Source organism: Leopardus geoffroyi, chromosome E1, assembly GCF_018350155.1.
Source record: "Leopardus geoffroyi isolate Oge1 chromosome E1, O.geoffroyi_Oge1_pat1.0, whole genome shotgun sequence".
NCBI classification, from domain to species: Eukaryota; Metazoa; Chordata; class Mammalia; order Carnivora; family Felidae; genus Leopardus; species Leopardus geoffroyi.
In genome coordinates this window covers 46076344-46100762 of record NC_059330.1, presented here as the reverse complement: position 1 = coordinate 46100762, position 24419 = coordinate 46076344, and the positions used below count along the sequence as shown (strand labels likewise).

Sequence of the window (24419 nt, the reverse complement as noted above, 5' to 3'; positions counted from 1 at the left end):
TAGTTTTAAAATTTTGAGATGTGTGTGTGTGTGTGTGTGTGTGTGCATTTGTTGCAAACAGTTGTGATCAGGTTATCAATAATAGGTCTTAAATCTGGAAATAAATTACATGTAGCATAAACTGTGAGAATAGAATGGAATTAAGAGAAAAAAGAATAAAGAAGAGCTTATTCTTGTGTGTTTTTTTTTAATGTTTATTTTTGAGAGAGAGTGTGGCTGAGGGAGGGGCATAGAGAGGGGGGGACAGAGGATCCAAAAGGGGCTCTGTACTGACAACCACGAGTCCAATGTGGGGCTCCAACTCTAACTGTGAGACCCATGTGGCGCTTGAACTCACAAACCATGAGATCACCACCTGAACTGAAAGACACTCAACCAACTGAGCCACCCAGGCAACTGGTTCTTGTGTTTTCATTTATTTTGTAATGTTTATTTAATATTTATTTTTAATGTTTAATTTTGAGAGAGAGACAGACAGAGTGTGAACAGGGGAGGGGCAGAGAGAGAGAGAGACACAATCTGAAGCAGGCTTCAGGCTCTGAGCCCTCAGCACAGAGCCCCAGGCAGGGCTTGAACTTGTGAACCGTGAGATCATAGGATCTGAGTTGAAGTCAGTCGCTCAACAGATTGAGCCACCCAGGCGCCCATTCATTCTTGTGTTTTTAAAATGAATGATGTTGGCTCAGGGCACCTAGGTGGCTCAGTCCATTGAGCGTCTGACTTCAGCTCAGGTCATGATCTTGTGGTTCCTGAGTTCTAGCCCCGCATAGGGAGGGCTCTGTGCTGACAGCTCAGAGCCTGAAGCCTGCTTGAGATTCTGTGTCTCCCTCTCTCTGCCCCTGCCCTGCTTTCTCTCTCTTTCAAAAATAAACACTAAAAAATTTCTAAAAAAATAAATAAAATGAATGATGTTGGCTCTCAAATCACTATGCTATTTGTGTCTAAATATATTGGTATAAATAAAGCAATTTATACAGTATCAATAGTCACAATACACTGGAAATAACATGTTTGCAACTATTTAAACTTATCAATGAGATACTTAAAATGTTAACTTAAAATGTGGTGGGTGGGGGATTCATTTTCAAAATTCTTTCAAGGAGTACCACAAAAGGACGGAAGGCCAGTGGCCAGGTACTTTTTGGACAACAGCCCATCTCATTGGAGTAGTTAACTGCATAGTTCTCAAGCCAGACCATCTGGGTAGAAATTGCTTCCTTTGTTAGGTAAGATTCTTTTTTCTTTTTAATCAGAGTATAACTTACACATAGAAATGCACCTGTTTTCACAATCTGATATACACGTATGTAAACAGCTCCTAGATCAGGAAGCAAAACAGTACTAGCACCCCAGAAGTCCCCCGCATGCTTGGGTGAATTTCTTAGCCTCTCTCTGCTTCTGATTTCTCATCTCTAAAATGGGGCTAATAATACCAACCCTGCAGGGTTGTTGTGAGGCTTCGATGAAGTAATGTCTGCAGAGCAGTCGGCAGGGACTTGGCACAGAGAGAGCACTATGGACATGTCGTGGTTCTTGATGGTGACCAAGTCAGAGACTCTCTGTTTCCCTTTACCCCAGCCTGGCAAAAAGCCCCATGCTCCTGGGGCTACTGAACCCAGCAGGGCACTTTCCGGTCCCCCCCCCCCCCACAAATCCTTGTGAGAGGGATTTGGAGAAGACCACAGCTGTTGGAGTCACAGCACAGTCAAGAACCTGATGACCCTCAGGTAAGCAACACACCCAGCCTAACATGAAATGTGCAGACTTTATTAGCTGTGAGACATTCCACTGCCCGCTAGAGTCCCAAAGGTCATCATAGAACCATGAGGGGCAGAGCGGCTGGGGGCTGGAACTCTGCGCTCTGATGTGTCCACTACAGAGGACACTTTCATCTCCAGTCGGTTTACAGGCTCTTGGCAGGAGGTCTCACTAACCTTGGGTCCTGGTCCGTGAAGCGGTGTATAGTTCTGAGCCGTAAGGAGTAAGTTTCTCACACAGATCAGAAAATTCTTTTTTCACCGACCTCTCTGTCCTGTAAGCTACCTCCACCCCTGAGCCTCACCCACCCTCCACGAGGCCTACCATCTAAATAGGGCCCTGGAGGAGTCTGGGAAGGTCCTGACCATCTTCACCCATGCCATCGTGGGTCACCTGGGTTGGCAGTTTGTAGCTATACTAGAAGAATGAATGGTTTTCAGAGGCCAATTTGGCAGCTGTCTGCCTCCCCTAAATCCTTAACTTTCACCCACCTTCAATCCCCTCATATTATCTCTATCTTGGGGTTCAGTGGCTCTAACTCCTGGCCAACCCAGGATCTGAGCCATGTCTCTGAAACTCCAGCTGCTTAGGGACGGGGCCAAGGCGTTCAGGAAGGGAGGGAAAACGGGGACCACAGATGAGTCCCTGTACCTCCAGGGGATGCAGAGGTGAGGCTAGGGGTGACAGAAGCCCCTCAGGCTGTTCCTGTTCCAGGGACAGTGTGAGAATTTTGTCTGTTGCCATGACCAGGGGAGGCACCCCGGAGGAGGAGTTCTTTCGCTTCAGCCTACACTTGTTCAAGTCACCACAGCCTGGGACCTGGGAAGGGCAAGGGAGGGGGAGGACACCAGCTTCAGGGATGGGAACCGGCAGAAGCTGAGTCCCATTGCCCTTGCCCCAGCTGTGGGGTCTATAGTCACAATCTGGGCTTTTCCACCACCTGTCCAGGCTCCTTGACTGTGACTCAAAACATAAAAGAGGACAGCAGAACCCATGGCTGCTCTCAGAGCACAGAGGCCGTGGGCCTGATGTCACAGTGAGAAGAAGACATGTTGTCTCCAGGAAAGGCCCTGGGGATCCCAACACTTGCTCACCTGTGCAGGGGGCAGACCACCCTGGGGCAGCCTAGTTCCTGGACTCTGAGTGGCTGAGGCCACAGGAAACAAGGCCAAGTCATTGGAGGTAGGGGCTCCTAGAATGTAGCCAGTGTGGCCCTGGGGCAGGGGCTGCTGAAGGAGCTGTAGGATGCGGCTGAGGTCTGAGGACATGCGGGACTCCAACCTGCCAGACAGAACCCCACAGTCAGGGTCAGGGTCAAGACAAGGGAGAGCTGTTCAGGTCCCGAGAGCAGCTCTGGATTTTGTAGCCTGCATGCCATTCCTGCTGGATGGAATGGCACCCTGGGACCTACCTGAAACTATTTCCCTGGTACACTCCACAGGCCCTGCTGAAATTTCCCTTAGCACGTCCCTGACTTCAATAATGACAGTGACCAGGCACTGTGCACACATCATTTTGTCCTCATAAGGAAGCTTTGATATGGGTATTTTGACTATCCCCATTTCATGAAAAGGCAAATGGAGGCTCAGAGTGCTTAAGTAACTTGTCCACACTCTTGCTGGTAAGTTGCAGAGCCAGGTTTGGAGTTCAGGACCATACTGCCCAAGCCCTCACTCTACCACCACGGTCCTGCCATCCGCAGGCCACATGCCCTCTCCAAGGGACTATGGAATTTGTTTCTGTACCAGGTTATTCCCCTATTCTAAGAAGGCTTCCTTGCCCGTTCTGCGGTTTGCTAGGACAAGCCATCCAAGGAACCAAGCTTAGTGCCTTAGGGATGGGGAGGCCTGCAACTAAAGAGGGCTAGCCATTCTAAAACCCGCAGGGCACTCAGTGTGATGTCCCTGAGCCACCAAGAGGGGGCACTCGTGCCTAGCCCACTGCTGGCTGTGCTCTCTGCAGCCACCCCCATCCTGGTCCCAAAGGGCACTCACCTGTTCATCTGGGCCTGAAGCTGCTCCAGCCTGGAGCCTAGCTCCCGAGGCCAGCAGTCTGGGTCTCCCTGAGGGTTTGGGGGGCTGTCCCTTGGCCTTGGGGGCATTTGATGCAGCAACTCAGGCCAGAGGCCAGATGCATCTGAGATGCTCAGAGAAGGGGCTGCAGCTGCAGGAGGGAAAGGGAAGGGTGAGCTTCCGTCTAGCTGATTCTGCAGACCTGACCAGAGCCCATCTTCTTCCCCTACCTGTCCTGGGAACACAGGTTAGGAGAAGTGGATCTCTTTACCTGAGTGCCCTGGAGTACAAGGTCCTGTCCCCACAGAGGTCGGACTTCCAGGTTCCAGAAGGCTGTAGCCCTGGGAAGGGGGCTGGAACCCCAGCTTGGGGGAGGGGGGGCTGGCTGGGTGGGGACATTCCAGCCCTGGCCTCACTGTCCAAGGAGCTGCAGTCCAGCGAGTCCCCTGGAGCTTCTATGTGAAACTCCATTGGGCTGGCCTGTATCCACCCCGGGGGACAGCCCCCATTCAGGCTCTGAGGACCCAGGGGGAGGAAGGAGACAAGGGCCTCTATCACTGAGCCTAGAGAGGGAGCCCCTCTCCTCTCATCAAGGGGCTGGGGAGACCTCTCCCAAGATGAGGCAAATTGGGAAGGACATGAAAAGGGGAAGGAGGCTGGGCAGGGGCTTCAGGCTGGGGCGAGGCAGACACTGGTGGCAGATGGCTTTGCTCACCTGACTGGTTGTCACTGAGGAAGAAGCCTTGGCGGTCCTGGCTGCCTGGAGCTGGTTGGGGTGATGACTGGAGACCCCCGCCTGCCTTGTGGGGAACAAGAGCATCAAGTAACAGGTACCAAAGCTGGGACAGGGCCTCTTTGTTCTCCCCTGCACCCCCTCCTGAGGCCCTTGCGACAACTAAGTGAGAAAGTGGTGACAGGTGGCCGGGTTCCCCCTGAGGCTCCAGGCAGCTTCCTACAGGTTCTCTCCTGCGTGGGTGGGCAGGAGACAAACAGAGGCTTGGAGATGAGCAGATGCCCCTACAGAGTCTTGGAAGAGGCCACCTTGAGCAGCAAGATTTGGGGGTGGGGGCATACAGAGGAGGTGTTCTTGCAGTCCTCCCTTTCCTGAATGCCCTGGTGCTGCTGTCCTCAGCTTGGGCTACTGGGGAGTTCCCTCCAAGGGGACTGGGTCTGGAATCCCCAATCCATCCAGGAGGTACCCTCAGCAGCACCCTTGGCAGACCACCCTCTTGGCACCATGAGACTTAGGGGTGGGATGCTCAGGGGCAACAGATGCCCCAGGCCATGGAGACCACATCCCTCTTGCCCGGTGTCCGGCCACTGAGCACTCGGGCCACCTGCTGGCTCCGAGTGGCTAGGGCCCCCAAGGCAGCATCCTTACAAGATGTCCCCTAGACCAGATCAGGTGGGAAGAAGAGAGGCTGGGGGAGGGGAGACTAGCAGAAGGGACAGGGTGAGGAAGGCTGTCCACGGCAAGAAAACCTGCCTCGGCATCATCCTCCAGACGCTGTGCATGGGGCCTGAGCCAGCAGAGCCCCTCCTCCTGAGGCTGGGGGTGGGAGGCGCAGCTCCAGGGGGCCTCCGCCACTGTTGCCCCCCGCCAGGCACAACAGCCCCCTCCTTCCCACTAGCTGACTCCAAACCCCCTCCTCCATACAGTCACTTCCGGGCACTCCAGTTTACCGGCTGTCCCACTCCTTGGTAACCCTGAGCCCCACAGATATTTGGTCTCCCCACACACCCTCGTGACTTCCTTGGTTATTGAACTACGCAACTCTTTATTTTCTCTGAGTTGTTATAATCTTCTCCACTGAGTGATAAGCTTAGGAGGAGAGGCTCTACCACTTGTTTACACGCCTGGGACCTAGGGATGGCAGACACCCCTTCTTCCAGCTTGGTGCCATGGGGTGCCTGGGTTGTGGAGTCGCACAAACTTGAGTCTACATTTTGGCTCTGCCATTGACTATGTGGTGGTATGGCTTTGGTCAATTTATCATCCTCTCTGACCCTTAGTTTTCTCATCTGGAAAGTGGGGAAAATAACACTAAGTGCAAGGTGAAGACTAAAAGAGATCATGTACAAGAAGCCCAGTGCTTAGCATGGGGGTGGTGCTTGATAATTGGTAGCTATCATCATACTTAGCATTATGTTGGCCGTGGCAGGCACAGCAGAAATTGTGGTGAGGGACGCAGGATGGGGCTGAAAGGAAGGGAGGTGGTCAGATGGGTCCCCTCCGGCCAGGCAGGCCAAGTGCTCAGCAGCCTCCACTCCCCATTACCAGCTGGCCGAGGACCCCTACCCACCCTGGCCCACCCAGCCCAGACTCACGTCCCGCAGGTTGAAGGTGACTTCCAGCTTACTCCAGAAGCTGTCTGCAAACGCAGGGTACATGTCCAGCACCTCCAGCAGGTCTGCCCGCTGGATCTTGTGCAGGTCACAGTAGGTCAGGGCCCGCACATCTGCACTGGACTTGCCAGGCCGGGCGTGAAGGCTAATGGGCTCCCCAAAGATGTCGTTCTTTCCTGCCAGCCAGAGGGGCAGGGGGTCTCTCCAGGGTCTGGCTCCAAGCTCTCTTCTGAAGAGCCTCCCCGAGGGCCCCTTGGCCGTGAACTCCTCCCCACCCCACCCCACCCCACCCCACCCCCAACCTCAGGGATCCTGCCAGGCTTTGGCTTGGTGCTCAGGGATCAAGCTCTAGGGACAAGGTTGGATGTGCTGGCCGGGGGTCAGGGGATGGGAGTTGGATGCAAAAGCTGCCTTTCCTTTGTTCTCTGAGCTCTGCAGAGGCCACATACCCTCCCAACATGTGGGTCCCTTGCCTCAATCTTCTGGCCTCCCAGGACCACCCTCTGTCAGAGTCCCGCTCCGATTTTCCATGGTTTGTGGCACTGCCCCTATCCACCCCCCCTGCTCCCCAACTCCAGGAGACAGTGGGCAGAAAGAGACACTAGCGGTCCCTGCTCAAGCTTTTCCTCTCTCCTCAGCCTGGTGGTACTGCAAGAGGGCAGGGAACCCAGGGCCAGGGGCACCCAGCTCCCCCGGGGCAAGGCCTGAGGCCTCTGTCTTCTTGTGTTCCCACTCCCTACTGTGGGGCCACATAAGCAGCATGGCCCTGGCAGAGCACGCCTGAGAAAGTCACTTCCCCTTTCTGGACCCCAGTGTTCTTATCTCTAAAATAAGTATAACTGTATCTGTCTTGCCCCACTGGACTGTCCAGAGGCACAGATGTGATGCTTGAGAAAATGCCTCAAATAGCAAGAGGCACCAGGCAGATTGATACAATGCATTGGGGCAGACGGATGTCCCAGGGTAGACATAGGCTGGTGATACTTGGGGCATGTGGCAAAGATATTGGGCCCTCCTGGTGTCAGGGCCACTGTGCTGGCCACAGTGAATGGGCATGAATAAGATGCTGTCCCACCCACAAGGAGCCCCCAAATCCCTACAAGGCAGGCACATAAGCAACCAATAAGTTTACAGATGATCTATAGAGCCTTAGAACAGGGAGAACCAAGAGGTAAGGGGCTGAGGAGGGGGAAGGGGCTACCAGGAGTGGTAGGGGCAAGGAGGAGGGGCTTACAGAGGAAGTGAAGCGGGGGCTGGGTTGTGACGATGAGGCTGGCTGGGCCCCCAGCAGGAAGGCCATCAGAGCAGAAGAAACAGCTGTGTGGTCAGAGCTGGCTGGCAGAGAGCCTAGGGCCGGGGTACCAGGGACCATGATTGCTTTGACGTCCACTCCCCCACAGGAAAGTCCAGCCCCTCAGCCTGGCGATACCAACCAGAAGCGCTAATGGTTTGCATGGACAATGATGGATGGAAGCCAAGACCTGTTGCCCACGAGAACACGATCAAAGGTCATTCACAGAGGAGGGGGACTGAGGCCCAGAGAGGGAAGGGACTCACCAGAGTCACATATGAAACCCATAAGCACAAAATCTGGGCAACATTATAAAATGATGGTTATCCAGTAGATGAAGGATTATGATCTAATGTTCATTTCCACTCAGGACAAAATAAGAGGATTTCAGGTCTCTAACTGAAACTTAAAATGGACTGGCTTCTTACTTATTAAATAGAATTATTGTCCTTCTCATGTGGATGAAACTTCTAAGGTAGGCTGGAAGTGAAGGAAGTTCTCACAGAGGAACCCATGTCTTGAGCCCAGCCTTGAAGGGTGACTGGGGTCTTCCAGGCAGGTGTTCCAGGCAGAGTGGCAGCACGTGCAAAGGCAGGGAAGTGTGACAGGGACGGCAGTAGAGAACTAGAAGTAGTTTGTATGGCTGGAGCGTGAAGTACCGGGGGAGGGTGGCAGGATTTAGGGTGGCCAGACTAGGGAGGACTATGCATGCTGTCATCAGGGGTTTACATGGGTCTTAGGGGTCATGGGGAGCCATGGGAAGATTTTGAGCAGAGGAGGAGTATGTGCAGATGTGAATTTCAGGTCACTGGCAGAAGATCGAAGATGAGCTATGGGGTAGTCCAGATTCAGGGACACAGGAAAAGGAAGGACATGGTGAGGGATGGAGCCAGGCAGGGACAAGGAGACAGGTGTAGGGTGGGAGACAGGTGTAGGACACAGAGGTATTAATGAGGGGAACAAACAGGAGTCTGTGGCTGCCTGCATGGTGGGGGTGGGGCAGGAAAGGAGAAGAGTGCTCCCTTGGTTGACTCCCAGGTCTCTAGCCCCAGCAATGGATGGTTCAACAGTGATGGAGATTCTGAAGGAGCAGCTTCTGGGGAAAGATAATGATTTCAGACTGAGACATGTTGTTTGGTCTGTCTATGGAATATAGGGTGGCTATACCCAGGAAGGAATGGAATATTCTGTTCTAAGGAGAGATTGGGGTCAGAACAGAGCTCTGGGGGGGGGGGCTGTGGCATATATGAGGCTGAGAGCAGGGGAACAAGGAGGTAGTTCAGGAGAGGGTGGAGGGTGAAGAAAAGAAAGCAGAGCCCGCACTTGGTGAACACTAGTCGAGGGCAGGCCAAAGGGAGAGGACTAAACAGAGGAACTGGGCAGGGCGGGGTGGGGGGGTGCTGTCCAGTGGGGTTGGAGGAGAGCCCAGCCACAGAGACCAAAGGAGGGAGAGGCTGACATCCTGATCAGGGTCTTGGGGTGGGCTAACATCAGGGAGAAGGCAAGGAAGATGAGAATCATCTCAGAGAGGTGAAGTAACCTGCCCAAGGTCACATGGTTGGTAAGTGGCAGAGGCCGTGTGGGCCCCAAATCTGTCCCCTGTCCAATGCTCATCTCATTCCTGCAAAGTGTCCAGCTGTCCCTGTAGCTGCAGTGAATGAGCTTGGGGTCCTCCCTCCACCCAAGCCAAACCTTTGCCCTCTCACACTGAGCTCCCCAAAAGTGGAAGAAGGTAAGAGCCTTCCTGGACTTCGGAGTTAGACGCATAGCCCTTGAATCCCTGTTTGGCCACTTGCCAATATGACCTCTCTGAGCCTCTACTCCCCTATCAGGAAAATGGAACCTATGGTAGGGGTTTGTTTTAAGGATCCGGTGAGCTGGGCGTAAAGCTCTCTGTTGCTCATGCTTACATGGCAGGCCGGTAAAAGGTGCCACCATCATCATTAGGAATGGAGTAGTCCAGGCAGGACATGGCTAGTTCCACTACACCCACCCTACCGGTCTGGCCCTTCCTGCCTGACCCACCTAGGATGGCCACGACCACGTCGTCACGCAAGATCTCGATGGAACCTCGGGAGATGAAGTAGAGCGTGGAGAGCACATCGCCGAGGTGCACCAGCGTGTCCCCAGGCGGTGCGTGCGTGGTCTTGAACTTGACCGCCAGCGCGCGCAGGCAGCCCTTGCTGGCGCCGCGGAAGGCTGGGCAGTGCTGCAGCAGCGCGCGGTGCAGGTGCAGGCAGATGTCGGCCTGCAGGCACTCGGGGAAGCCCTTCAGCACCTGCGAGGGGGGCGGCCGCGTCCAGGGTAGTGCAGCTGGGCTTGGGGCTGGGGGAACGGGGTGGGGAGGGGTCTGGGGACGCCCTGTGCCCGCGGGCCCTTGGCCTCCCCTGGGACACTTAGCCAGAGCTGGGACTGGAGCTGGATCGCCTGCCCCACCCTAGGCAGGGCGGCGAGCTCTCACCGCGTTCATGTCAATGCCGTTGGTGTAGGACCAGGCGTGCTGGAAGTACTCTTCCAGGCGCTGCCGCAGCGGGTTGGGGATCTGGTGGAAGCGGATGAACTCCTTGACTCTCAGCATCTGCGTGTGGTAGCGGGCAGTGCCGGAGTACAGACGCTGGATGATGGCAGACACGTTGCCAAAGATGCTGGCGTACATGAGGGCTGGAGTGAGGCAGCGGGGGGTGCAGGGAATGAGCTCCTCCGCACCCCCACCAGGCCATCGCACCCCAGGGCATGCTCCACACCTCCTTCTTCCTAGGAGTCCTCTGATCAGGGGCCCCTCTGTCTAGGGCCAAGTCAGAAGTGCCCAAAACAGTGCCAGGGCACATGAGGGACAAAGGCCCCGGGCTTCCTGCCGTCCTCCCTCTGTCCTGTGTCTCTTGGCATCTTGCTGGGCCCAGAGGCCAAACTCCTGAGAACTAGGGCAATGATTTTTTTTTTTTTTTTTTTTTTTTTTAGTACAGATTTGTTTTCTCCTTCAGGTTGTAGAAAAGCATAATAAAGGGAAAACTCTTGGTCTCTGTTTTCACCCATTTTTTTTTTCTCGTTGTTTTGTTTCTCTGGGCTTTCACATCTCTAAATACTCTGAACATGACAACTTAATCTACGTGTAAACTTCCACACTGCCTCTTGTGTTCCTAGACCCAGTGTCTTAGGAAGCAGGCAACACAGTGCAGAGCCTGGGAACATACACAGCCAGAGGAGCTGACCCCTGGGATGAAATTGGGTCTTGTGTAACCCCTGGAAAGTTAGGACCTTCAGGTTCTTGGTCTGTAAACTGGGCTTGTAATATAGCCCCCATAGGGTAGTGATGAAAACAACATGTGCACCTTTGATAGGCACTTAGAAAAGTGCCTGACAGGGCAGCTGGCTTCCCGGTGTGTGACCTGTGCTAAGAAAGGCCCTGCTCGGTTCCATGCTCTGCTGTCACCATTCTTGAAATCTTCAAGACTTTTTATTTATTTATTTAAAAAAAAAATTTTTTTTAACGTTTTTATTTATTTTTGAGACAGAGAGAGACAGAGCATGAACGGGGGAGGGTCAGAGAGAGAGGGAGACACAGAATCGGAAGCAGGCTCCAGGCTCTGGGCCATCAGCCCAGAGCCTGACGCGGGGCTCGAACTCACGGACCGCGAGATCGTGACCTGGCTGAAGTCGGACGCTTAACCGACTGCGCCACCCAGGCGCCCCGAAATCTTCAAGACTTTTTAAATAAACGGCCCTACATTTTCATTTTGTTCTGGGCCCTGCAAATCATGTAAGCTGGTCCTGGTCCCTGGCACATAGCAAGGCCTTGTAAGGGTGTTAAGTTTCATGCATGGTAGGGGCATCTATGCAAAATTTCACTGTGCTCTGTGCTTAGTATTTGCCCATTGCACCCAATGTTACTGTATTATGGCTCATTACAAAACTGAAACTTGAATGCCATGGGTCAGGCCCAGGCATGAGGGGCCACTCACAGCCGATGAGCATGACGCAGATAGAGAAGACCTTCTCAGAGTTGGTGTTGGGGGAGACATTGCCGAAGCCCACGCTGGTAAGGCTGCTGAAGGTGAAGTACAGGGCCGTAACATACTTGTCCTGCACTGAGGGGCCAGAGGCCGGGTCGCTGCCGTTGTAGCGCTTGCCAAGCTGGGCACCCAGGCTGTCCAGCCAGCCGATCTTGGGCTCCAGGTAGGGCCGCTCCACGTTGCCGATGGCATACCAGATGCAGGCCAGCCAGTGTGCAATGAGTGCGAAGGTGCACATGAGCAGGAAAAGCACGGCCGCTCCATACTCAGAGTAGCGGTCCAGCTTCCGTGCCACACGCACCAGCCGCAGCAACCTTGCCGTTTTCAGCAGCCCGATCAGGGTTGTGGTCTGGAGGGGCAGGAAGGGGGCCATGGGGCCAAGGGTCAGCCCTTGAAAGGCTGCACTTAGGACCACACCTGTTTACTTGGGCATATGGTCACACAGTCATTCAACAAACACTCATGGAGAACCTGCTCTGGGCTCTTGGCCGGTGAAGCACAGTGCAGGACCTTAAGGAGCATTCAGCCTAAAGCTCAAAATAGTGTTATAGTTGCTAGGACAGAAGTCCAGGGGAGTGAAGAGAAAAGGGAGATCAATTCTGCAGGTGCAGGGTAGGGGAGGCTTCATAGAGGAGGTGACACATGAGCTAAATCTTGAGTGATGAGGCCGAGTCTGCAGGCGGACAGGAGGGAGAGTGAAAGGCGTTCTAGGCACAGGGAACAGAAGGAGCCAAGCAAGGCCTGGGGGTGTGAAATGGCACAGCCCACATGGAAAACCAAGTGCAGTGCTGCTGCCTGGAGTGCATAGCAGGAGATGGTGGAGTGATGAGGAATGAGCCTGGAAGGTGTGCACGGGCTGCTCCCACGGGCCTCAAGGTCCCAAAGGAGCTTAGTTTTATTCCAAGCCATCGGGGAGCCACGGAATGTTCTGCAGACAGTGTCAGATGAGTGATCTTGAACTGGTCCTGGCTTCTGTGTGGAAGGGTGAGGCTGGCAGGTGAGGCTGGCAAAGGGTGGGTGTGGGAGCAGGGAGTCATGATGGATACCTCTACTCCAGCTGGACAGGCTGTTGGTGGGGGGTGACTGGAACAGAATGGAAAGTTCATTCCAAGGAGGTGGGGCAAAAGGGGGGACTAGAAGCTATGAGAAGAGCCCGCAAATAAGAGCCTGCAAATACCTTCATGTCAGCTATGGGGAGCCAGTGGGCATAGTGGAGGGTCAGGGGGTGAGAGGGGGGTCAGGCTGCCTTGTGGGAGCAGCCCACAGCTTCCCTTTCCAACTCCAGGGTAAGTAGAAGCCAGCATGAGGGCATGCGGGGTGGCTGCCCATCCCAGAAGGGGCAGAATTCTGGAGCATAGGGAGGGCATCCAGGCCTAGGGCACAGCCTTGGCTGGTCGTTCTCCAGGGCTGGGAGATGACACATGTCCTAGGCCGCCTTCCCACCTCCACCTGCTTTGGCAAAGGCACCCCCATACCAGATACTGTCATGCCAGGGCTGAGGGGCTGGGAGGCCCGAGGGCTGGGGCACAGGGGACGGCCACAGCAGATGGCCTGAATGGGGTTTGCTCACCTCATCAGAGCCGGTGCGGAAGATGAGAAGGTCAAATGGGATGGCAGCCACCATGTCAATGAGGAACCAGCCCTTGAAGTAGTGGATGGCAATGCGGCGAGGGTGACTGACCACCTCGTCATTGGTGTTGACGTAGGTGGTGCGGAAGTTGATGACAATGTCCACAACGAACATGATGTCTACGATGAGGTCCACCACAGTGAGTGGACTGCAGGTGTAGCCGCAGTCCATGCGTTGAGATTCATCCTGGTCGCTGAGCAGGAAAGCGGCCGAGTAGGGCGTGAAGATGGCTGTGTAGATGACCAGCAGCAGGATGAGCCAGTCCCACACGGCCTTGAAGGGGCTATAGTGCAGGAGGGTCCCACGGTGGATGCGTGGCGCCTGCAGCTTGTACTCCGGCAGCACGTCCGCGCCCAGGGACAGAACCTGGGGGTGGGGGCCATAGGGCAGTCAGCAGGGTGTCCACTGCTAGTGAGACAGGCCTGGGAGGGATGAAGACTTAGGGGTGAGGCCTGGGAAGGAGGCTGTGGGAGAGGGTAGGTGAAGAGGGCTGTGGAGGACAGAGGGGATGAAGCAAAGATGGGATAGAGCGTGTATGAGGCAAACTCATAAGGGGACAGGTGTATTGGGAGGAAGCGGGCTACAAGAGGAGGGGTGCAGCTCTGTTGCATAGTGACCCCAGGTTCAAAGCTCACCAATTCCCTCACAAACAGCCATCCTCGAGTGGAGACAAGGCTAGGGGAGGGGTGAGGGGAGGGAGGGGGATTTAGGCTCAGGGTCATTTGTGGTCATGTTCCAGAGAAGAGCCTAAATTGAGGGGGTAGCTGGGGGTCCGATCCTCTTTGGTGGGTTTGGGAGGTTCCCAGTGGCCAAGATTCCTGATGGGAACAAGTCACTCCCAGAATAGCCTCTTCATTCCTGAAGACCTTGTGGAGCCTAGACCAGCGAGGGCCCTCCTTGGGGCCCACTTGCAAAGCCTTCATGGAAAGAGTCAAACTTGGGGGCGTGTAGCTAATCTGAGCCTTTGACAGGTCCTGGACACCAGGGAGGTCCGACTATTTTGCACATGTCCAAGGGGGGGTTGTATGAGAGAGAGAGAGAGAGTGAGAGCTTGAGAGAGACAGAGAGAGTGAGAGCTTGAGAGAGAGAGAGAGAGAGAGAGAGAGAGAGAGAGAGCATGAGCAGAGGAGAAGGGCAAAGAGAGAGAGAATCCCAAGCAAACTCCATGCTCAACACAGGGCTTGACCCCACAACCCTGGGACCATGACCCGAGCAGAAATCAAGAGTTGGATACTCAAGCAACAGAGCCACCCAGCCTCCCCCAAGAGGGTTTTGATCATTACTTTCAGCTGAGCCCCCTCTGCTCTGCCCCTCCCAACCCTGCCTCGGAGCTTACGGTCAACGTAGGGTCACCAGGCCCAGCCCAACAGACCCAAGCTCTACCCAGCTACCCATCACAAGAAACAGCTGGGGCATCAAGAAGGGCATGCGTTTTGAAGCCAGGCCTCCCAGGTTGATCTCAGGTCTGACATTGCTCTAAGTCTCAGGGCAAATTTTATGGCCTCTATGCGCCTTAGTTCCCCCATCAGCAAAAAGGATAGCAAAGGACAACCAACTCCTTAGCATCGTGATTAAATGAGATGGCACATCTCCAAGGCCCGTGCTGATCTATGAGGATTCCTCCTCCCTGCTCACCCTGTGTCAGGCACTGCCCCAACAAGGATGGAACTTGAGGGGTGTTCCACTGACCCCTCCACCACTGCTGGATAGGCACTGGCAGATGGCTCTGGTTTGAGAAAATCTGCAATATAAGGTTCTGACCTTGCAAACGAGACCAATTAACAGATGATGTCACCATAAGGAAGATCCATCAAAGGGCTGTTTTCACCTTGTGGGTCCCTGATTAGCCATCTAAATCCCTAGAAGGGGTCACAGTGTCCCCACCCTACAGTGACCCCCTGCTCCGCCTTCAGGCCTAAGCTCCTATTCTGCCTCTCAGGAAGCCTCCTCTCACCCTCTTTCTTGATTTTTCCCTTTGTCCCCTGGAAACACCCCTGAACACACAGCTATTCTCCACTGAACAATAGGCCATCTTATATGCTCCTCTTAGTCCACATGGAGGCTCAGCTGAAGGGAATGACCTCAGTCAACTGAGCTGAATGAACATTGAGAGCTTGGGTCGTTAAGCCACTCCTCTCCTTCCCTGGCTGCTCAAGACCACACCAAGACGGAACAGCAAAGTATAGGGCTTGTCCCAAGGCAGCACAGATTCAGAAGGTCGGGGGTGGGTGACAAGAGTATGTCCACTTCCTTAGGCCCCCAGACAGAGGTGTCATCCCCCCATCACACAGACTCCATACTTTCCCACTGCCTCTGAAGCCAGCATGAGGACAGTTCCCAGTGTTGCCCAGAGCTGTAGGGTCCTCAGGATGTGGGAACTCAGGTATGAGGTCCCAGCCCTCTGAGCCCTGGTTGAGGCCAGAGTGACTCTTCTGCTCTGGGTCCCTGCCAGCTCCCTCCCCTGAGCTCTGTCAGACGTCTCTCCCACCTTAGGGCCCATATAGGGGAGTGAGTAAAGCCAAGACTAGTTGGGGTGGGCGGGGGGGCAGGATAGGAGCAGTGGGTTGGGTGGGGCAGGGACCACAGTCCCCAGACAGGCCTGTCAGTCTTCATGGGCGGCTCTCCAGTCTACCAGCCCCCATAACCCCTGTGCCAACTTGAGAGCCCTGAGGTGAGTGGCCAGGTGGAGTCCCTCATGGTTGGGCCACTGGGCCACCCTGCCTGATCTCTGCGGGCCTGGCCCTGCAGCTTGTGGTACTTCCTTCTCCAGGGTTCTGAGTGTGGGGAGGGGCTGGGTCACAGGGAGTTTCCATCTCACCTGCTCCCTCACAGGCTGTGATTCAGGCAAAAGGGGGCATGGAGGAAAAAGAACTGCTCCCATCCCTCGTGAAGCCAAAGCCTCCCAGAAATTTGGGTGCAGGCCCTCCCTGCCCCCCATGACCTACACTTCCTTGCTCAGCCCTGGCCTAGTCCCCCTTGATACCTCCTGGGGACTGTACTACTCAATGTCAAAAGAATGTCAAAAGGTCCAATTCTCTGCACATGAGAGCTCTGGGACCCAGAAAGGGCACAAGGTCCCTTGTCCAAGGTCACACAGCAAGTCAGTGTCAGGACTCTGGTCATCTGAACCTCAGGCAGGGCTTTTGCATTTCCCTCTAGGATGGTTAGGTGGGGATTGGAGCCTCAGGCCCCATGCAAGGGACACGGGGGTCAGCTGAAACAGAGAACCCAGGGAGGTTTGCCTTGGGCTGGCCAAGGAGGGGCTGAAGGGGAGGGAGGTATTCAGGACCTGATCTCCAGGAAGCTGCTCTAAGAGAGCTAAAGATGCCAGGACCATCTCCCCTCTGCTTGGATTGTAGGAGGCTCCTGCTGTGTGTTGGGAGGTGGGGGAACAGGGGCAGGAGTAGGGCTGGGGCCTCCCTCCATCCTTCCTCCTCTTTCCCTCTCAGAGTGGCGCTGACACTTCTCTCCGCTTCTCTTTCTCTGTGACTGGCAGAGCCTTGGACAGGCCCCCATGGTGGCCTGTGTATTCCCCCATCCCAGGCTCCTCCAGACCTAAGATGTGGCACTATTCACAGGCCCTGCTGACTCTGACCTCCTCATGCTACACCACCTAGATGGTGGCCTCAGGGTAGGCCTTTAGGTCTAAGAAATCAGACCCCAGCAGGACAGGAGGCCTGGGGCTCAGACCAGACCCCTGGGGACTGGCCAAGCTGACTGCCTCTGCCACTCCCAGCCCCAAAGGAGCCCAGACCCCAAGCCTGAGAAGGGACCTTCAAGGCCAAGCACAGCCCCGCCCACCCTTCCCTGTGGCCCGCACCTGGGTGACCTTCTCGGTGACGTTCTGGGTCCGCTCCACCACCTTGTGTGGTGCGATGATCTCAATCTCTGTCGTGGAGCCCGAGCGGTGCTTCTCCAGGTTGAACTCCACAAAGTTGAGTGTGAACTGCGGGATCTGGCTGATGGTCCTGTACTTGACCCTGCCTGTGCCAGGACCCTGTGCACCTGGCCTGCCATGAGAGCCCTCTGAAACCAGGCCCAGGGTCAGAGCAGCCCAGGCCAGGGGACCAGCTGCCCCACTGGGGGCCCCCATTCACCCCTCCCACCACTACCTGCACCCCACCTTACCGGAGCCCAGGAAGCTCTGGGACAGCAGGCACTGGGACAGGCTGCGGCGCTCGCTCTTGGCCAGGAGCTGGGCCAGATCCTCGAAGTTGAGGATGAACATGATAACGGCTCCATCCTCGTTCTTCACAGGTACCACGTCCACCAGGCATCGGAAGCTGGAGGCTGCAAACACCATCGGGAGGGGTCACAGAAAGGATCTTCTCCGGCAGTAACCTGGCCAGGGGAAGCCAGGGAGGGGGCTGGGTTGAGGTCAAGTCAAGGGCAGCCACGGGGTGAGGAGGCCTGGACTATTGGGCAGAGGGTTGGTGATGCTGTCTAGCAGGTGTCCTACCCACAGGCCAGAGGTGGGGAGAGCAGCTTAGCTGCTCATTAGGAGATAATGTAGCATCGGGCCCAAGTCCACACTCAGCCCTCAGCTCAGGGCTTAACCTTGAGGTTTGCTTCTGTTGTAATTAAAGCTGAGCAGATGGGGTGGATTAAGTGGGGAGGTGAGGTCGGGCATTCTACCCCCACGTAGCTCTGGCCGACCCTGGGTTCAGCTCCCATATTCCTGTCCCACAAAGATGCCGCCCACGCCCCTTGCTGGAAGGAACTCGCTGTTGAGAACACACTAAGTGCTGTGTCCTGAGTCAGTTGGCACTTTAGGCCTCAAGATCCATAGTGGTGGCTAGTGGATCCTCAGGGGGCAGATATAGACCCCCATTCTGCAGAGCCTGGGGTTCTGAGAAACTGACTGGCTGGTGCTGGAAGGGGACATGGAGTGGGGTTCCAAGCACACAACAGCTCTCAGCACACAACAGCTGGGGCAAGGGAAGGGACTGGTCCAGGATGAGGACACTGGAGTGAAGGCCAGGCTGCTGCCCCAGGACTCAAAGGCACTCGGGGTCCCTAGGCAGAGATGCTGGGACTGGGGAGCAGGCAGGGCAGTGACCTGGGGTCTGGATAGGGAGAGAGATGGCAGGGTGGGGGCAGGCCAGGACCCACTCTCCCGCCCTCTTGGGCAGCTTAGACCTAGCCATTGACCACTGTTCCTCTTTCTTAGCTTCGGGGTCTCCCATCCACATAGGTGGGTGGGACAAATCAAAGCTAAGTCAGCCACACACCCCCAGAGCCCAGTCTATGGGCTGAGTGGGTAGGTGGATGTCCCATAAGCCCCCTCTCCATGGTACCCAGTGGTCCCACGTCCCTGAGCTCAAACTGTTGGTGGGTATCAGGCCCAAAGGGCAAGACACTAAGGGGCAGGGGCCTCAAGTAAATATGCAATCAGAAGGCGGAGCTGCCATCCCTTGAGGGCAGGTTTGCATCTGTCTCATTTTTGAGGGGTCAGCACCCGTCCCAGGTGTTGTTTGTTGAGTGAGTGAATAAAAGAATGTGTAAATGTGAGTGGGTGGGAGGCCGGTTGGCAGGAACATTGCTACTTTGGGGTCCGTTAGAATCGCTCATCCCCCAAAGAGCCTCCTCTACTATCAGTGCAGCCGAGCCGCCCTCATCCTCCCTCCCACCTTCCTCTCCGGGAGCAGGAATCTCCTGGATCAGATTCCCGGACTCCCAGGCACCAAGCAGCCATCTGCCAGCTGCTGCACTGGGCCCCAGGGGAGACATCCACACCGAGGAGAGGCCACCCACCTGCCTCTGTGACCACTCCTGGGCTCACAGTGCTCTAGGCTCTGCGGCCCAGACCAGAACTGGGTACTCTTGTCAGCCGGGGACATGGAGGGGCTTGGACACAGGGACCTAGCCAGGAAGTCTCCTTGGCCGGTGGTCTGAGACACTCCCCCCAAGGCCAGATTGTCTCTTCGCTCTCTGGCACTACAGAGATTTTGCCTGGCAGAGGGCAGAGAGAAGGCAGGACTGGGCAGAGGATCAGGGCCTCCGGGCTGTCTATGCTGCTGGGGGCTGTCAAGGCCCCATCTTCAAGTGGCTGGACTGACCCACTGACGCTATCTTTGCAAAACTGAGGCTGGGAACAGACCAAAGACCCATCATAGCAGTGAGGGCTACATGGGAGCTGTGCGTGGCACCCCATGCCCAGCCTTCAATCTTGCTGTCTGTAGGGTGGGCAGAGACAGGAGGCTGTGAGGATTTGGCAAGTTCAGAGCATCCTTTCTCCCCATCCCTAGGCTGTCCTTGCTCACAAGTAACTGTGTCTGGGCGACCAGAAGTGGGTGAGTGTGTCATCCCAGCTGTGCCCAGGAATGGCAGTGTCCCTGTGCTCTTGTCCCATTGCTGGAGGAGGAGCCACAGTCTCTGCCTCGTTCTCCCTTCCGAGGGCTCCTCCCAGTGCCCACCACTTCTCTGACCAAATGCAGCAGATTTGTCTGCCCCCTGGTTCATAGTCCTTCTCTCTGCTCTTCTCTGCCTTTTGGATTGCTCCTTCCTTCAGTTTCTCATTGTTCCAACCCCCTCCCCCTCCCAGCCCTTGCCCCTGTACTGCACAGTCTCCTTGCTGTCTATCACCCCCATCTCTTTATGCCCACACCACCCAGGGTTGCAGTGAGCCTTCAGGGAGGAGCTGGTGCTACAGAATGCTGCCACTAAGAGGGTGGCTGGTGAGGGTGGCCTCCTGCTTGGTGCTTCTGGTATTCATGGGTAAGTATGTGGAAAACATTGGAGGCCTCTAACCTAAGCCCTTGCCCTCTCCTCCTCATTGAGAGCTGAGGACTGGAGGAGCCCCAGGCATCCTCTAGTGTGGCTTGGAGATTAGGAAACTCTCTGGTGTGGGGAAGAGGACCTAAAAAGGCAGGCAGGGCTGGGCTCCTCTGGTAAGTGCCCAGTGGGGGCAGGGGTAGAGGTGGGAGAGATGTAGTGCTCTCCATCCCTCCCTCCAGACTCTCATTAGTTCCAGTCTTGTGACCATCCCCATTCCTCCTTATCTGTTAGGCTCTTACTTTTCCTAGTAAAGGCAGATGGAGGAAGATCCAGGTTCTCAGGGGTCTCTGAGCCCTATCTCATGCGATAATTTTGCCAAGTGCCCTGGCTTCTTTGAGTCCAATTTTGTGCAGCTGTATAATGTGGAGATAAATGGACACAGACCTTTCATTTTGACTTGGAGAACTGTCAGTGGATTACCCTTTTAGAGGAAAAGAGGATTATAAATAAACCAGCTAGAGTTCTGTTCAGGACCCTTTTCCACCTCGCTGGAGTCAGGGGGAGGGAGTAGGAAGAGATATTGACTTGAGTAGGGAAGAAATCACCATTAGGATGCCAGTCAGCAGGACTAAAGGATATATGTGAATATGATAAAAAAGAATCATGTGGTCAGATTGGACCATAAGGTGAACATAAGTTATCTGGGTACCACATCGTTTCCTTAGGGTAATGCAGGCCAAGAAGCTCTTTTTTTTCTGGGTTTCAGGCCAATCTCAGGCAAGTCCACGTAGTCAAAGGCTTGGGTAACAGGACAGAGAAGGGCTTAGGGTTGGGTGGGGTAGACTGGGGGCATCAGGTATGTGGTAATGTTCCATTTTCACTGAGGGCCAGCCTCCAAGACTGGGTCCTGGGGTCTCTTCTGATAGCTGGAGGATGCCAGCAGTGTTCTGAAAACCTGAGTCCTGATCTCAGAGGGCTGATACTTGGTCTTGATCTTTGCCCCCTGCCCAGGAACACGCAGTGTGCTGAAGAGACCCTAAGACACCTGATCTGATGTCCCTGGGAATCTGAGATGAGCCTATATACCACTCTAGGGCCCAGGTAAAGCTCTGGGGTCAAAGACAAGGAACTGTTGTCTCTCCCCCTCCCCCCATTTCCTGTGGTCCCATCCTGTTCCCTGAGGACCCTTCTCACTCCCCTGACTGTCACCTCCTCCCTGAAATGATGTGAGGAGGTGAGGTCACAGCTTTTAAAAATATTCTGACTTCATTAACCCTGTGAGTGCTACCAAAGTTAGCCAGATTCTTCCTAGCCCCCTAATCACTACCCCTGCCTCTGTTTGGTTGGTAGCAGCAGTAGACACAGCTAGGGGGACAGCCAGGATCTGCCCATGAAGCACCCTGGAAGCCCTTAAACGCAAACACACATACACACACACACACACACACTCGCATGCGCACTCATGTTCACACTTACATTCATGCTCCATACACACCCCAGGCCCTTGGAACCCAGGCTCTCAGTACCCTTCAGTTCCAATCCAAAGGAACATGCCCTTTGTCTATACTCAGATGGCCCTCATGCCTGTCTTTTCCAGATGTCCTGCAGTTGGAGTAGAGGCAGTTGGGGTCCTTTTTCCCCTCTCGGTATTACAGAGAACAAATATCTCGAGTAAAAAAAAATCCAGACTTGGGTTCTGGCCCCAGGTTGGATCCCAGCAGTAGGATCTTGGGCAACTCCCTCCTTTTTTCTTGGGCCTTGGTTTCTTCATCCATGAAATGAAGGGATTTATCTAAGCCAGTGGTTCCTAAATTTGGCAGAACATCAGAACCGCCCAGGAGATTTTTCCAAATGCACCTGCTTTGGCCTCAACTCACACCTCTGAGTCAGCCTCTCTCTAGGGAAGGTGTGTTTTGGAAAACATGCCCCAGGTAATTCTAATGCAGAACCAGGTTGAGGGGGGCATTAATCCAAGTGATTTCCAAGGGAATTTCAGGATCCTAGTTCCCACTCATCTCTCCCTTCCTTCCTGCCCACTGTCTCTGAGGTCCTAGGGGGAAGGTCTTAAAGGGCTGCAGAGCTCTGTTCTCAGCCCCTGCCCCATGGTTCTGTTCTGCTTGCGATAAACATGGGCTGGCAGTGACATCCCAAACTGGATGAACCTCTGGGTCAGGACAAACTGCAGGACCTATCTCTCTAAGGATCTGGGGCTGAGTGAGCCGGGTCTACTGTTTCCCAGTCAGCAGCACCCAAGCCTTGAGTGCCCACAGAGGCCTTGAGGGGGTGACTCCTCCCCTAATCCCCAGAGCAGACGGAGATGAGGAAAGGTTAATTTTCGTTCCAGCTGCCTGACAGCTGGGGCTGACAGTGACAGAGTGGGCGGCCAGGAGACTGGGGACATGGGGGAGGGATGGTGGAGCGGGAGGCCCTGCCTGGGGTGAGGACCAGTCAGTGAGTCAGCCTGGTCTCCAGCTTCTGAAAAGGACCTCAGAAGGCACTGAAATCAATGCCCATTGCTTCCTCCTGCAGATGAGGAAACTGAGGAACAGAGAGGAGACAGGATTTGTCCCAGCCCTTTGGTCCCTAGGTCAGTGGCCTCCCAGTTGGCCACTCTGGCTGAACAAGAGAAGGACAGAGTCTGCCTTGCAGAACCCGTGGCCCAAGGGAGCCTCACCATCTTTGCGGTAGTAGAGGATGTCCACCTTGCACTCCTCTGTCCCCAGTAGGGCCTGCGCTAGACGGGACATGGCACTGCGTGGGGTATTGGGGCCTGTGAGGAAGTCACAGGTGCACGGTCGCTGCATCACCTCCACTCGGGAGTAGCCGAAGAGTTCACAGAAGCCGTCGTTGCAGTAAATGATGGCACAGTTCTCCATCTGAGCATTGGCGATCAGGAACTTCCGACCTGGGGTGGGATGTGGGAAGCCCATGGCAACCAAGATTGGGCAGCAGGGAGGGAAAGATCATAGGGATTCTTGACAGCGGTGAGGGGGTGTCTAGATGGGGGAGCAGAGGAGTGACCAGAATGAGGTAGAGGAAAAGTGAGGTCTGGTGGGGGTGGGAAGACCTAGGTGGCTAGAGTCATGGGGGGAAGGTCATGGGACTTTGAAAGTAATGAGGGGGGTGGTTCGGATAGGGGATCAGAACAGTGACCAGAGAAGTTGGGGAGGGGGAGTCAGGCCTGGGGATGGTGGGGAGACCAGGGCAGTAATGGGGTCAGTGAAGGAGGAAAGAGGCCCAAGGCTTCCTGGAGTCAGCACAGGGAGTCAGGAAGAAGGAGTAGGGATGTGACCAGATAGGCCCCAGGCCTGAAGAGAGCTCTTAGAAAGATTAGAGTGGTTACACCCAAGAGGCAAAAAGGAGGGAGTCAAGGAAACTTCTGGAGGAAGTGTGTGGGGGTGGGGGGGGGTGGGGGTGTCAGGAGGAGGAAGGAGGACAGTGATAGAAGGGGAAGTCAGCGCTTGGGGTACCAAGAAATCAACTCAGGGGAGGAGGGTGGGGCTGCAGTCTGCCCCTCCTGCTTCAAAAGAGAGAGTGGTATTGAGGCAAGTGGAAATCGCTGGAACAGAAGGTGTCCGGGGACATTAGAGCATTCAGCATCAGTACCCCGCTCCCCCCCCCCCGCCCCGCTCCATTTGAAGTAAGTAAAGGGGTCCCGCCACTCCTGCCACAGAACCAGGACTTCAGATCGTTCCCCCCACCTCAACGCACAGACTCACTCTGGCCCTCGAACTTGCGGATGATGGTGTCCAGGTACGTGTTTTGGGGCGCGACGTGGCCCCTGCGGACAGGCATCTTTTGGCCGCGGCCTCTCCCCGGAGCCACCAGTGCCCCGGCTCCCTGCGTCTCCGTCTGTCTTCGGGCTCAGCGGCGTCCGGTTCCGGGTGGGTGCCTCCTCCGGGGAGGGTCGCGGGGCTCCGTGCCCTGCCTGCCCGCCTGCGTCTACCCTCCCCTGCCCTGCACAGCCCTCCCGGACCGACCGCGGCCGTAACTCACTCCCTCTTCTCCCGCCCCGGAGCTGTCCGCGCCGCGGTGCTGAAAGAAGTAGCGCGGCGGCGGGGCGGAGTTCGCGGGGCGGGGGCAACCTCTCCCGGACCCGACGGGGCAGGGGCGGGGCCTTGACTCCTAGGGGGTGGAGCTGGGCAGAAGTGCCGAGCCAGAAATGGGGTCAGGGCTCCTCTTAGGAGCTTCTTTCTGCTCCTGTCCCACTGGCCAATGGCCTCAAGCCCGCTCCGACCCTCTCCCAATACCGATACCGAAGGGCAGTCAGGACGTTGCTGGGCCAAGTCTTTCAGGTAGAAGGTGGGGAGTGGGGGAGTAGAAGGAGCTATTATAGCCCTCTTAACACGACCTTGCTAAGTGCCCAATCCCAGTGTCCATGCAGAGCTCCTAAGTGGCAAGCTTAACGTGGCCCTGGCCCTGGGATAATGAGGTAGGAGTGCATATGAAGGTGTACAAAAAAAAAAAAAATAAATAAAAAAAATAATAATACAATAAGGTACCTTCTTCAGGGACCTGAGAGCTCTTAGCATACAGGCACTGCTTGGGAGGAGAATAGATTTAAAACCACCTATTAGCAAGTGACCACTGATAAAAGTGTCTGAGTACTGATTGAAAATGAATACACTAGAAGAGCAGATGGGGATGGGGTGAGG

At 55.2% G+C, this 24419-nt stretch overlaps 1 protein-coding gene across 3 annotated transcripts; it reads right to left on the bottom strand.

Moving 5' to 3' along the window:
* Positions 1 to 1751: 1751 nt before the first annotated feature.
* Positions 1752 to 23810, bottom strand: KCNH6 (potassium voltage-gated channel subfamily H member 6). 3 transcript variants are annotated; one of them, XM_045489406.1, is made up of 14 exons: positions 23484 to 23810; positions 22439 to 22669; positions 17176 to 17337; positions 16868 to 17073; positions 12988 to 13413; positions 11367 to 11766; positions 9869 to 10068; positions 9433 to 9685; positions 6099 to 6292; positions 4486 to 4570; positions 3753 to 3921; positions 2853 to 3039; positions 2410 to 2577; positions 1752 to 1967 (listed from the first exon to the last, which is right to left on the bottom strand). In XM_045489406.1, the coding sequence occupies exons 1-14, from the start codon at positions 23557 to 23559 to the stop codon at positions 1770 to 1772; spliced, it is 2955 nt and encodes a 984-aa protein (XP_045345362.1). In that variant the 5' UTR covers positions 23560 to 23810; the 3' UTR covers positions 1752 to 1769. The 3 variants fall into 3 exon arrangements, with proteins under 3 accessions (XP_045345362.1, XP_045345363.1, XP_045345364.1); XM_045489407.1 differs by having other exon boundaries at positions 1752 to 2577; XM_045489408.1 differs by lacking the exons at positions 1752 to 1967; positions 2410 to 2577; positions 2853 to 3039 and having other exon boundaries at positions 3791 to 3921; positions 4486 to 4566.
* Between the last annotated feature and the right edge of the window lie 609 nt (positions 23811 to 24419).

Excerpts from the sequence above, each read along its gene's own strand:
- KCNH6 (XM_045489406.1), bottom strand. The coding sequence starts at position 23,559 with ATGCCTGTCCGCAGGGGCCACGTCGCGCCCCAAAACACGTACCTGGAC. Across the intron at positions 13,414-16,867 it reads TCACCGAGAAGGTCACCCAG|GTTCTGTCCCTGGGCGCGGA; the intron begins GTGCGGGCCACA and ends CCCCACCCCCAG. Across the intron at positions 3,040-3,752 it reads CTTCAGGCCCAGATGAACAG|GTTGGAGTCCCGCATGTCCT; the intron begins GTGAGTGCCCTT and ends TCTGTCTGGCAG.